This window comes from Magnolia sinica, chromosome 6 (assembly GCF_029962835.1).
Source record: "Magnolia sinica isolate HGM2019 chromosome 6, MsV1, whole genome shotgun sequence".
In the NCBI taxonomy this organism is placed as follows: Eukaryota; Viridiplantae; Streptophyta; class Magnoliopsida; order Magnoliales; family Magnoliaceae; genus Magnolia; species Magnolia sinica.
Genome location: NC_080578.1, coordinates 100,008,433 through 100,023,298, shown reverse-complemented (window position 1 = coordinate 100,023,298; position 14,866 = coordinate 100,008,433). Strand labels below are relative to the sequence as shown.

The 14,866-nt window shown below is 40.4% G+C and overlaps 1 protein-coding gene across 1 annotated transcript; it reads left to right on the top strand.

Annotated features, from left to right (window-relative positions):
- Positions 1-472: 472 nt before the first annotated feature.
- LOC131249263 (disease resistance protein At4g27190-like) lies at positions 473-13,477 on the top strand. The gene is made up of 2 exons (XM_058249915.1): positions 473-3,103; positions 13,312-13,477. Exons 1-2 carry the CDS (start codon positions 565-567, stop codon positions 13,377-13,379), a joined length of 2,607 nt encoding a protein of 868 aa, XP_058105898.1. The 5' UTR covers positions 473-564; the 3' UTR covers positions 13,380-13,477.
- The last annotated feature ends 1,389 nt before the right edge of the window (positions 13,478-14,866 follow it).

The window sequence follows — 14,866 nt, the reverse complement described above, 5'->3', positions numbered from 1 at the left end:
CCGTGATCCCAGGAGAAGATCCCGCGCACAATACCAGGAAGAGAATCCTCGTACGATTAAATGCCCCAGCAGCTATAAAAGAAGGGGGGGCCCTCACCTTGAGAGGTACGAAACAAATTCCCTCTAAAAACCTTTCAATACTTTGAGACCCCGAGTCCAGGCCTGACTTTGGCATCGGAGGGTCCCCTGCTCGAGCCGGGGTCTCCTTTGTCCTCTTTCTGTGCAGGCATACAAGGGTCTAGGAGGACGAACCAGATAATCGCATCAACAGGTAGTATTTTATAAAATTTCTTTATATAAACTAGACTTGGAAATATATATATATATATATATATATATATATATATATATATATATATATATATTAAATTCCAAGTCTAATTGGGTTGAATCTCCTAGTTGACTGGTACAAATGAACATCAAGTCTAGTCGAGTTTCTGGGTTTTTTAACTACGATGTATACAAATTTTAATGAAATGTAGTGTAACCAAACAAGCCCTAATTTATTTTTTGGCTCAATAATTGTTAATTTTAAATTTCCTAATTGCTATTGTAGGAGTGGCTATGGAATTCATCCCGGAGATTGCCAAGACTGCATGGACTCAATACATCAACTCTAGAAGCCTGGAAGATAATCTTGCTCTTCTGAGAACCGAAATGCAGGAGTTGGGTAGCCGGCAGACCGATGTAATTGTTTCACTCCACACAGCTGAGGTAGTGGATGGAAAGAAGCCAAAGGCAGAGGTGAGTTTATGGCTGGAAAATGTGGAAATGATTACAAGCCAAATGACTAAAATAGAAGAGGATTGTAGAAAAGTGGGGAGATATTTCTCACGCTCACGTGTAGCATTGGGAAATCTTGTCATAAAGAAGATCGAAGAGGTAGTGAAGCTTAAGGAGAAAGGTCAATTTTCAGAAGGGTTACTTGCTAATCTATCACTTGAAATGGAAATTTTGCCGACGACGAAACTGGTGGGTAGAACAACAGCTGAAAGAAATTTGGAACAGATTTGGGAGTCATTGATGGATGATGAGACCAGACTTATTGGTGTCTATGGCATGGGGGGCGTGGGCAAGACTACCATCATGAGACACATTTACAATAGAATAAAGAGCCAAAAAATTTGGGTGACAGTTTCTAATGATTTTAGTATTGGAAGACTACAAAATAGTATTGCACAAGCAATAGGATTGGATCTTTCCAATGAACACGATGAAATAAGAAGGTCCATGAAATTGCTCGAGGCTTTGAAGCGTAGGGAGAAGCTCGTTGTTATCTTTGATGATATGTGGAAACCATTTCCCCTTGAAAATGTAGGGATTCCTGAAGACAATGCATGCAAGGTAGTGTTGACTACTCGATTAAAAAATGTGTGCCGAGGCATGAATTGCGAAAAAAAAATTACAGTAGAGGTTCTTTCAAAAGAAGAAGCATGGGAATTGTTCAAGGGCAAGCTTGGGGCTGATGTGGTGCTTTCTTCAGGAATAGAAAAGATTGCGAAGCTTATGACTGAAGAATGTGATGGTTTGCCGCTTGGAATCATCACAGTGGCAAGTGCAATGAGAGAAAAGGATGACATTGAAGAATGGAGAAATGCATTAGAGGAGTTAAAACGCTCAACGACGGAGATCGAAGGCATGAATGATGAAGTTTTTCCAATTTTGAAATTTAGTTATGATAGACTGAAATCTGAGAGTGTTCGTTCTTGTTTCTTGTATTGTGCTTTGTTTCCAGAGGACCACCAAACTCCTGCTAAAGAATTGATAAGGTATTGGATGGCAGAAGGATTGATAGATGATATGGGAGACTGGGAAAAGAAAGTTGACAAAGGCCACACAATATTGAATGTACTGATAGACGTATGTTTGTTGGTAAGGTGGGGTAGTACTCAAGTGGTAATGCATGATTTAATAAGAGATTTGGCCATCGGCATTACAAGGAAGAGCCCTCGGTTTGTGGTCAAGGCTGGGATCCAAATAACGGGATCGATTGATATAGAAGAATTTACTGAAGATGCTGAGAGAATATCATTCATGAGAAATGAAATTGAAATGCTTTCAGGCGAACCAAACTGCCCAAAACTCTCCACGTTGTTGTTGAGAGAGAACCCTCTCTCAGGCAACATTTCTCATGAGTTCTTCAATCGCATGAACAGCCTCAGAGTTCTCGACCTCTCTAACACTCAGATTGAGTATTTGCCAGCATCAGTTTCAGACTTGGAGAACCTGCATGCACTCTTACTAAATAGATGCGTTAGGTTAAGGGAGGTACCGTCCTTAGCAAAGCTCAAGCGTCTAAGAATTTTGAACCTCTCTGATACTGACATCAAAGAAGTGCCAGATGGTATGGAATGTTTGGTTAACCTTAAAGAGCTTTATGTTTCGTCTGGAAATGCTGTTGGTCGTAATTCATTAGTGCTTCCTGACAAGTTGGTGATGTATAGATGCGATCTGTCAAGCATACCCTGCCTCCCTCACTTGCAACGCTTACAGACATGTGACATCTGGTCCTGTAGCATGGAGTGGTTGTTGCCAATAAGAGACGACAGCAAAATAACCTCTTTACCCTCAATACGGCAACTGTCTCTACAAGAGCTTCCGAATTTGAGGGGTCTGTGTGAGGGAGTCTTGCTACCTGGCTCATTCGCATGCCTCACACACATGTTTGTCTTCAGATGCCCAGTATTGGAGAATCTCATGTCACTTGAATTGTTTCAGCACCTCCAATGCCTCAAATACATCCATATTGAAGAATGCAGTGAGATGGAGGAGGTGATAAAAGGAGGAGAAGAAGCTATGGTTGAAGAAGAAGGTTATAACAATAACAATAACAATACCATCCTACTCCCAAATTTGGGGTGGTTGGAATTGAGTAATTTAGGGAAATTAAAAAGCTTTTGTAAGCAGGTAATCATTTGCCCTTCCCTGAATTCGATTCTTATAAAAGATTGTCCTCGGCTGAAGAAAATCCCTCTTTCCTTGGCCGACTCAACAACTGTTGAGTATGGAGAGATAGTAGGAAGCAAAGAATGGTGGGATGCATTGGAGTGGGATGATCCCAACACCAAAACACTCCTCCTACCTTTTTTTAAAGTAGGAGGACGTGGAATGAAAAGAAGAACAGAAGAAGAATCAGAAGAGGTTGCTTCGACGTTATGGCCGCGGTAATCTCCTCATTAGGATGGACTTTGGATTTTATTTATTTATTTTTTTGTAAATTTGGTATTTTAAATTTAAAACAAGTATGGTTGAGAAATGTATTGTTAGTAAGAATGGGTTGTGTTCTTCTTCTTCTCTCTGTCTCTGTGTGTTTATGTATTATTATAGTGATTAGCATATGGATGTATTATTGGAGTTTACCCGTCTAATAAGAGGTAAAGCATTTTTGTGTGAGACAAACTTTATATATCAAATCCATACCATTTTTGTGTCATACGTGTTGAATGGATCATAGCTCAAATACGGAGGAGGTGAAATCTACTCCAACAATCAGATGCATCAGCCCCTGTTAGTCCCCCAAGCCCGTAAAATCCGCCATATCAGTAATTCATGTGGATCACACACTAGTGGAAATTGTGTACAACATGGAATGCTCACCCTCCAAACTGTTTCTCCTTAATATGCCCAGAAAAATAATAGATAGGTCCAATCACGGTGGGCCCGGAGCGTAACTTTTACTAAATTGTGCATGCACATATTATCATAGGCCCTGTAAAAAAAATCAAAGGTGGGAATCCATTCCCAAGCTGATTAATTTATTTCATATCCACGCCGCTTATCCATGTTTTCAGCTCATTTAAGGCTGTTATCCCAAAACTTACGTAGATCCAAATCTATGGAACACACCACTGGAAAAGGTAGTGGATGACCATTAAAAGCTTTTTTAGGCTACAAAAATTTTGGATAAGTTAATCTTTGTATTTCTCCTTTTATCCAGTACATTATCAACGGGTTGGATGTCAAATAAACATTATGGATCTGCTTACAGTAGTCATTGGAAGTTTTTAATGGTGAGCACTCAAACATGACTGTTTCTTGTGGTGTGGTCCAACTGTGATTTGGATATGCTTAATTTTTGAGATTGTGTCTTAAAATGGGCTTTAAAAAGGGGTGGACGGAGTGGATATAAAACATATGATCAAGGTGGGCCCTATGGTCAAGGTAACACATCGGGTCATCACATCAACTCTAGACCATCGATTGCTCACACGGGCCTCTTCCTCAGAAATATCTCATTAAAGAAAAAGTACCACCGTAAACGCTGTCTTTTAGGGTAATTATTTTTCTCGCTGGCGGGAAACTTTGCCGACGGAAGAAGATTTTTAAGGTACGGACGGATGAAAATACCCCTCAACCCCTCGGGTTCAGGTATGAAGCAGGTGAAAAATGAGGGTTAATTTCATCTGAAATAGGTTGTCCATATAAACAGGGATCTAGTTTGGTTATCTATGTTTGTGATCGGTCACGGCTGGTAAGGTAGGTAAAAGGTGGTGTCTACAGTAAAAAAATTACCCTGTGATCAAGTCAGCGGGCCCCACATGGTTAGATTCTTTGTGAATGGGTGATGCTAATGCAAAAATCTATTGAAAATATAGCAAATCTGAATCAGTCCGAGAAAAGGTTGGCTTAGAATCATCAGGAACAGATCACACAATCAGAAAGACATCATGAAAATGGGGTGGCTTCGGTGGATCCCTGACTGTGGAGCTCAACTTGATATGTGTGCCTTACATCCATACCATCCGTCCGTTTCTCTAGATCATTTGAGCATACAAGACCAAAAATTCAGCAGTTCTAACTTTTAAGGTGGACCACACCACATGAAATAGTGGTGATTGCTATTAAAAACTTCTGGGAGGTAATAAAAGTTTTCAATCAAGCTGATATTTATGTGGTCCCGTCATCCAGATCTTTGTGACCCTACCAACAGGTTGGATGGAAAATAAACATTCAGGTAGCCCCTAGGTAGCTTTTAATGGTGGGAATTCAATCACCACTGTTACCCATGGCATGGTTCAAATGAGACGTGGATCTGTTGTATTTTTGGGCACATGTCCTGAAATCTAATGAAGAAAGAAACGGATGGATGGTGTGGATGTAAGAAAAATAATAGTTAGTGAGATAAGCAGGGATCCACCCACTCCCTTCCCTCCAGTCCTCATTCCTGAATCTCTCGAGAAAAAACCAACCCAAGCCCATCTAATTTCTAACTTTTGGTCCAACCTGTATAGTCGACTCAGCTGATAGCTTCCAATCTATTAAATATGAAATGCAACCCTTCCAATAGGTTGACAGTACCATGAGAATCATCTATGAAAAAATCAACCTCATCTTTCCCTCAGGTGGGCATGAGTTACATGATAATTGGTAGCCATTAATAAAATAGTAAAATACATGTGGCCCATTGATGAGGATTTTTACCTAAGGTGATCCTTGTGATGAGACCAACCAATTAGATGTGTTGGATGTTGCACCACAAGAAAGGTTGGAACTTATCAGCTGTCTGTACCATACATTACAATCCAACCGTTGGACTTGAGACTTCTCATGTAAAGAAAAAGTCCTAATGCATGGATATAGAAAGCACCGTACTCTGGCAGAATGTGATAGTTCATGCACATGAATCTATACTTGTTAGGCACGGACCGTCTAAACTTTGAGATGCACTGTAGATGGGGCATCCAACCATGTTTACCTCAGAGCAATAGAAAAAGGATGCTGATTGGTATGCATCTATTGAACGGCCAAAATTTAACATGGTTGAAACATTTAACCAGCATCTGGATCATCCAATGAATTTGATACTGGGGTAATGACCTACCTATAGTGGGTCCCATGCATGCCAAATTATATCATTTTTAGGTGCACGTGTATAGACTATCAGTCTTCCAGATCATTAAATAATTCCCAAGAGAGAAGTGCGTAGTAACCGAATTTTGAAACGTTTGATTCTTCATTCAACGATGACCAATCGCTTGAATATTATTTTTTTAATTAGTCCGAAAAGGTGTCGTGTTTCTCACGGGGACGGATCCGCGTCCAACTAAAGTCGGTTATGCCGTTACAGTGTGGCCTACCTTGATGTATGTATTGTATATATCCCAGCCGTCCATCCGTTTTTTCAGCTCGTTTTAGAGAGATCCAAGTTTTAACCAGACAACATCAAAGGGATAAAGCTAGGAGAGAGAACGCCCACAAGCTAGGAGAGAGAACTCCCACTCTGAATTTAACAGGGGAACAATAGATCCAAAAACTGAATGAACGGACTGGATTCTATATATGCAACAGGATATGGCCCACTCCCCCGCTTGAATTTAACGGTGAGTATTCCATCCCAAAATGTGCCATCTACTATGGCTAACCTGAGTTTTATTTGGAGCTGATCTTTGGGGTTGGGTTTTTTTAAGTGAAGCATCTGATAGAGGGATTGGATTCTGTGAACACATCACTGGGCCACACATCTGGCTGGCACCACCGACTGCACTTTGGTCTGTTGCGACTAACCAACGAAGGCAACGCCCGGAGGGTCGAAAGCAGATGCACGTGCTTTGTGAGCAGCAAGAAATTTCATCACACCATCGCAGCCAATTTGTATTTGTATGATCAGAGTTCATTTTTTGTACGCTCTAACCCCTTTTTCTTTCTTTTCTGTTCTTTTCTCTCTAAATTTTTTTCTTCTTTTAATACTCGTTTGGCAGCAGCAAACATCATAAATTTTCTTGTGATTTTGCAGTCTTAAAATATCACGATATTTGGTACAACAAACACACGCTGAGTTTTGAGTTTCGTCTAATGCATCTGCGCATTTCCCTTCTACAGAAACCGAGATACTTTGAAAGATTTGAAAGGGAGACTCCAGCTTGGTACGTGTCACCTTTTTTTCCCTTCTCAGGGGCGTTTGGCGCAGGGTATTAGATGGGATTAGGTGGGATAGAACTGCATTTGGTACCGTGCAATTCCATCCAACATTTGGAGAGGTTGGGATTAAGTGGAATGGAATTTCATTTAATCCCATAGAATTGCATTTGGTCCCATATAGGATTTCTATGGATTTTGAAATCCACTACACATGTGGGCCTCACATTGATGCATGTGTTTATCCATGTGGTCCATCTACATGCACCGTTTACACATGACATTCTAGTTATATATGTGTACTAGTGAATGAAATCCATTTTGAATTTGGTTTGTTGATCACAATTCCATGGTCCACCAAACATGATTTTGCTTATTCCCGTGTTTTCGAGTAGCAAAATTTTTATCCCAAACGTGGGATTTGATTGCTACAATACCATGGAATTTCCAGACATACGATTATTGTGCAATAATAATGTTAATCTCATCTAATACAATTCAATACCACTCAATTCCACGGACCAAACACGCCTTCTTCTTTTTTTCTTGTTTCTTTTTATTCCATATTAACAAGTAGATATGATTTGATAACCGATAATGGTTGTCTTTTTAATACATCTGATGTTTTGATGGAAAACAAATAGGTGCAGGACATTGTAATGGTTAGGCATCCCAAAAATCAGAATGAATGACCATTAAGTGGTCCACATTAACGAGAACAATGAAAAATCGCCCAAACACCATCCAAATCCTAAGTGATCTCACCCCACTTGATGTTTGGATTGACATGATTTTTAGGGTGCCCGTCCGGATTATAATAGGGCCCAGTTTTTGAATGGGTTGGATGCCGTACACATATCATGTGAACCCCACCACTTGATCATGGGAGCTTTTGGACCATTCTATAAGATCTCGATGATGGTCCAACTAATGATAATGATGGTATTATAAGGTTGACCTCATGAGAACTTTTCAGGAGACCAAGCTGTGTGGGCTCCACCGTGATGTATGTCGAACATCAACACCGTGCATTTGATGGGGTCCCTTTAGGTTATGGGATATCCCACAAATAAGCCGTATACGGAACTCAGGTGGGCGATACCATCTAAAACCATGTGAAGATATGGCTAAAACATATAAAAGTACTTGGTGGGGCTCGCTTGAGTTTTGGATACGGCTGAAACTTGGTCTGACCCCTAATCCAAGTGGGACACACACAATGGATGGACTGGATTTGTGAACCATATCTCGGTGGGCCCAATAAATTATTATGAATGTTTTAATGGGAGGGTAACCCCTCTCAACTGTTGTATGTGGTGTGGCCCACCCAAGTCATGGATTGACTTGATTTTTAAGCCCATGGCCCGCCATGGAATGGTGCATCTGACTGATGGGATAAATGTTTGACCCACATCACAGTGGGGCCCACAAAGCTCAACCTCATGAGAAGTTCCAATGAGGTCAACATCATAATACCATTTCCCATATATATATGTATATAAAATGTGGTAGACTGGCAAGAATTTCAACACGAGGTCATGGGTTCAAGCAACCATTGTGGTGTGAAGGTTTTTAAACTATGATTAGTACAAATTTCATGAAATGTGGTGCAACCAAACACACCATAACTTGTTTACTTTTTAGGCTCAATAATTGTTAATTTTAAATTTCTACATTGCTATTTCAGGAGTGCATTTGGAATTCATTTGGCAGACTGCCAAGAATGCATGAGATCAATACAACTATGCTAGTAACCTCAAAGAGAATCTTCATATTATGAAAACCCAAATGCAAGAGTTAAGAACATAGGCATCCGATGTAAAGATTGAACTGAACACGGGGGAGGTAATGCATGGAAAGAAGCCATAGGGAGAGGTTAGTCTATGGCTGGAAAATGTGGAAAGGCTTACAAGCCAAATGACCACGATAGAAGAGGATTATAAAGAAGTAGGGAGAGATTTCTTACGCTCGCGTCTAGCATTGAGAAAGCTTGTCGTAGAAAAGACTGAAGAGGTCGTGAAGCTTAGGGAGAAAGGTCGATTTTCAAAAGGATTATTTGCCGATCTATTACCTGAAATAGGAAGTATAGCCACAACGAAACTAGTGGGAAGAACGACAGCTGAAAGAAATTTGGAAAAGATTTGGGAGTCCTTGATGGATGATGAAGTCAGAACTATTGGTGTCTATGGCATGGGAGGCGTGGGCAAGATGGCCATCATGACTCACATCCACAATATAATACAGAGCTCTGGAATATTAGGCATTGCCATTTGGGTGACGGTTTCTCATGATTTTAATATTGAGAGACTGTAAAAAGGTATTGCGGGAGTAATAGGATTGAAACTTTCCTATAAAGAGGATGGAGTGAGAAGATCAATAAAATTGTTTCAAGCTCTGGAGCGTTGGGAAAAGTTCGTTATCATCTTAGATGATATGTGGAAACCATTTCCCTTTAAAAAAGTAGGGATTCCTGAAGGAAATGCATACAAAGTAGTATTGACTACTGTTCATTCCCCAAGTATAGGGTTGTGATGTAGTAATAAACTCGGTGAGACCGAGGTCGAATCTCAAGGGACTGAAACTTGTACATAATGTGAAACTAACTAGAACTAGAATTAGACTAAGATGTAATCTAAATCAAATAGAATTTAAGAAATAATTGTGAAATAATTATCTAAAACTTAAACAATTCAGGGAAGGGAACTAGGGATTCAGAGGATCCACTTGTAGAGATCAGGGAGATCTTATGCCTGCTTCAAGAACTCAACTGGACTTAGAGTCCCATCTTCATCCAATTGAAGGGTGTAACCATGAAAATCAAACTGAACTTACTTTGATCTAGTTTTCAAGAGATGAAAGGTATATGAATTATAATGGATTCCATCACCAAACCATGCCCAGGAGACAAAGCAAACAACAGAATTAAACTAATTACCAACTAATCAACAATGTATGAAGGTTAGGAAGGGTACCATTATCCAACCATGTCCAGGAGACGATGGTGAACAATAGGGCTTCCTGACGTCATAAACATAAAAGGAAAAGAACATACTAAAAGCTATCGCAGACCTATTGTAATTTTAGCCACAACAGACCATTAAAAACTAAAAACATTCCCTTAAAATCAAACTAATATCAAATTCAATTCAGTGTAAATAAAAAGCACCAGCTAAAAGTCCCTCATCACGCTCCAAGCTTCACCTCTTAGCCCTAGCTAAGAGGTTTAGCCCAACATGATTGGGATTGATCTCTCAAATAATAAATAATTAATTAATTAATTAATTAATACTCTAAAAAACAAACTCTCTATCTCTGACGTTCTCTGACTTCAAGCACTCCCTAGAAAATTCCATCATCTCTCCCTCACTCTCTCTTCTTTTTATAGTTGTGAGGGTCGGCTGAAAAAAACTTCATGCATAAGTTTTCTTACGCAAGCGGTGATCTGTGTGTAACTCTTTACTAAGACTGTGTTTGCGTTGATTGATTGGTGAGGTTTATTATTGAAGTTAACGGAGAAATCCACTCCGTTCATTGGAATCACAAGAAAAAATCACTTGGGGACGGCTAGTTTTAGACTGCTGATGACATGGCCCTCTTGCCGGTACAGTTCACCATCCATCTTTCATTTGGATGAATAAAAACTGATCTCCACTGTCTTCTAAGATTCAGCCATCTAAGCTCGGATGAGAGGGACCTTGGGCTCTTAATGGACGGTCCAGATTTGACTGATGAAGTACGGTGGTGGCCCACAAGATTCGCCCGCAGGCACTGTTGCGAAACAGAGCCTACGCGTTCAGCGCTGTGATGGTCGGTGGACCCACGATTGATGTTGGTTAAAAAAATCCACACCGATCATTGAGCTTTACTCGAAAAACAAATTGGAAATGGCTAATTTTTTATTAGAATCAGTGTGGCCCACGTCGTTTTCTATTCCGCCGTCCATTCTGCGATTGACGGTGCTCTTACATGCTTACATTTGCATGAGTCCGAAGAGAAAGCTTGGAGATGGTCACGACTCCCCTCTGGAGCAGATGGACGACTCAAATCATTCAACGGAGCAAGGGGTGGGCCCTACTGAGTGAAACCGGCAGACCCACGTCCGCCGCTGTGAGCATTATCTGATTTGAGAAGAAGAGTGGGTCAGCGCTTGCTGACCGACTTTCGGATGTTTGGTGCACGCCCGGTACACCTGCATACCTTGCACATGCACTACATGTATGGGTCCCACAGAGATGTTTGTGAGAAATCTACTCCGTCCATCCATTCTGCTATATCATTTAAGGCATTGAGTCAAAAATTGAGGCATATCCAGATGTCATGTGGGCCCAAAATCTACGGTTTATGGGCTGATCTATCTGTTAGGCCACTTCTACTGGGATCCAATGGCTGAAATTTGACGTATACGGTTAATTTATGGTCCTTAGGCCATGTATGGAGTTTCGAGCTGAACGAATGGTGGGAACCCTGTGATCTTGTATTCTGGACGATTTTTGGGCCACTTGAGCTTCAGTTTTCCGATTTTCTCGGATCTTTGGTGTGTAATTCCATCAATCTTGGTCCCCTGGAGTCCGTCCCTTGCCTTTAGTGTTATCAGAGCGTTAAATCCATGCTTTAAGCTCCCTTTTCAGTCCATGCTCATAAATATACTCTGCATCACAAACATGATTAAAGCGGGCCATTAAACGGTATCATATTCGTAAATCCAAGCAATAACTGGGGTCTAATATGCAATATTTGACCCTCAATAACTACTCGATCAAAAAATGTATGTCGAGGCATGACTTGCGAAAAAAAGTTTTGAGTAGAGGTTCTTTCGAGAGAAGAAGCATGGAAATTGTTCAAGGGCAAGCTTGGGGCTGATGTGGTGCTTTCTCCAGAAGTAGAACAGATTGCGAAGCTTGTGACTGAAGAATGTGGTGGTTTGCCAATTGGAATCATTACAGTAGCAAGTGCAATGAGAGAAAAGGATGAAGTTAGAGAATGGAGAAATGCATTAGAGGAGTTAAAATGCTCGACGACAGAGATAGAAGGCATGAATGATGAACTTTTTCTAATTTTGAAATTTACCATAGACTGAAATCTGATATTCAATCTTGCTTCTTGTATTTTGCTTTATTTCCTGAGGACTATGAATTCTCTACTGAGGAGCTGGTGAGTTATTGGATGGCAGAAGGATTGATAGATGATACGGGAGACCGGGAAAAGGAAGTCAACAAAGGCAGCACAATATTGAATGAACAGATCGATGTATGTATGTTGGTAAGGAAGTATATTAATTGTCCTCCAGTAATGCATGATTTAATAAGAGATTTGGCCATGGGCATTACAAGGAAGAGCCCTCGGTTTGTGGTCAAAGCTACAAAATATCATTCATGAGGAGTGAAATTGAAATGCTTTCAGGTGAACCAAACTGCCCAAAACTCTCCACATTGTTCTTGCAAATGAACCCTCTCAGGCAACATTTCTCATTGCTTCTTCAATAGCATGAACAGCCTCAGAGTTCTCGACCTCTCTTACACTCAAATTGAGCATGTGCCAGAATCAATTTCAAACTTGAAGAACCTACATGCGCTCTTATTAAATGGTTGTATGAGATTAAGGGAGGTGCCGTCCTTAGCAAAGCTCGAGCGTCTAAGAATTTTGAACCTCTCTGATACTTGCATCAAAGAAGTACCAGATGGGATGGAATGTTTGGTCAACCTCAAAGTGCTTTTTGTTTTATCTGCTGAAGAGAACAATGTTGTTGGTTGTAATTCCTTAGTGCTTTCTGATAGTATTCTCAAGTTAGAGATGCATGGATGCAATCTGTCAAGCTTACCTCGCCTCGCCTGCTTGCAACGCTTACAGAAATGTAGGATCGGGAACAGTAGCATCAAGTGGTTGTTGCCAATGAAAGACAACAGCACCATAACGTCTTTACCCTCGATACAGTCTCTGTTTCTAAGTGAGCTTCTGAATTTGTGGGGCCTGTGTGGAGGAGTCTTGCCACCTTGTTCATTCTCATGCCTCACACAGCTGAATGTCTACAGATGCCAAGTATTGGAGAATCTCATGTCACTTGAATTGTTTCAGCACCTTCAATGCCTTGAAGAAATCAGTATTACAGGATGCAGTGAGATGGAGGAGGTGATAAAAGGAGGAGAAGGAGCTATGGTTGAAGAAGAAGGTGATAACAGCAATAATAACAATACCATCATACTTTCTAAATTGAGGGTTCTTCGCTTGCTAGATTTAGGGAATTTGAAAAGCGTTTGTAAGCGGGTAATCATTTGCCCTTCCCTGAATAGGATTGGTATTGAATATTGCCATTGGCTTAAGAAGATCCCTCTTTCCTTGGGCAACTCAACATCTGTTGTAGAAGGGCATATCAAAGGAAGTAAAGAGTGGTGGGATGCATTGGAGTGGGATGATCCCAACACCAAAACCCTCCTACCTTTTTTTTTAAAGAAGTAGGAGGACGTGGAAGGAAAAGAAGAGCAAAAGAAGAATCAGAAGAGGTTGCTTCGACGTCACGGCAGCAGTAATCTCCTCATTAGTATGGACTTTGGATTCGTTTGTTTTTTTTTTTTTTTTTTTGTAATTTTGGTATTTTAAATTTCAAATAAGTATCGTTGAGAATTGTATTGTTAGTAAGAATGGCTTGTGTTCTTCTCCTCTCTGTGTCATTGGTAAATGTCCTTTTTCCTATTTTATGCATTTTGATGTATTATTGGAGTTTACCAATCTAAGAGGTAGAGAGCATTTTGGAGTGGGAGCAAACTACTTTATAACAAATTCATTCCTTCCAATTATATATATATAAGGAGATACGGTGCCTTATAAATAATCCATCAGATTAACATGAACACATTTGTGCAAAATGGAATAAAGATAAATGGATAAACATCAATGGATCATCACATGGTGTGAGGTCCACCTCCATGATTATTATAACATATTTTTATCAGAATATCAAAATCCTCAAGTGGTTACCCCAGGACGGATTGAACCCATCAGGTACATGCTTTTCCATGTGATCATCACATCAATTCTAGACCATTCGTTGCTCAAATGGGCTTCTCTATCAGAAAGATCTCATTAAATTGGCCCAACTTGGTTTTTTTTTTTTTTTTTAATCAATCTATGAATCTGTCCAGACAAGGTAAGACTTAGTGAGTGCAACTCGGCTGTGACCGCAGGTGAGACCCCGGACTCACCCAAGACAGTGCCGTCCTTACCGTGGGTTCACCAAGTCGATGAGCCAACCTGACGAGTCAGTACTGGGTCACTCTGGCAGGAACTATGTTAGCTCGAAATCCCAAAGAGTCAAGTTGAGTCAGCTGAGTTTCGAGTAAGAGTTACGAAGTTCTACAACTCATGCATTCAACTGTTAAGGTGACCATATAAACAAGATGCAAAAAGCCTGAGTTAATGGACCCATGGACCCAGATGAGATTAAACACAATCAGTTTGTTTAAATCACAAAGACAGCTGAAACTACCACAATCAACCGTTTTATAGGGATTGACCGAGTGAATAGATAAATACTAGTATTAAGTTGTAAAAAATGTTAAGAAAGCTTAATAGCATTTACTTTAGTAAAGGTGAGAGATCAAAGTAGCATCATACAATGTACACTTGATATACATGAATTTGAAGAAGTTCAATTAGATGAGGATTTTCCTTTTTTTTCTTTTTTTCTTTTTTTTTTTCTTTTTGGGCCTTTTTTTTGTATATAAATGATGAAATGGACTCGTGTGCATGAGGGAGAGCACCAAGACTTACATATATTGATGAACGGGTGTATGACGGACTTTCCATGTGACATGATCCGCAACGAGCCTAACACCAGATATACACAGGCGCCGCCTTCTGTATACATGTTTGTTGGGTGGTCCGGACGGTTTGCATCAGCGGTCCGAAGGTGGAGTTGATAGGTACTGGCGCCACTCATCAGGCGTCCCTCTTCTCATCTTGAGCATCTGTAGTGCTGCTGTTGTCAGGGGTATTGTCAGTATGTCGAAGTCTTTTG

What these genes read in the sequence shown, in the direction of transcription:
- LOC131249263 (XM_058249915.1), top strand. Translation starts at nt 565, where the DNA reads ATGGAATTCATCCCGGAGATTGCCAAGACTGCATGGACTCAATACATC. An exon ending in TTTTTTTAAAGTAGGAGGAC is followed by an intron (nt 3,104 to 13,311) that starts GTGGAATGAAAA and finishes AAGAAGTAGGAG; the next exon opens with GACGTGGAAGGAAAAGAAGA.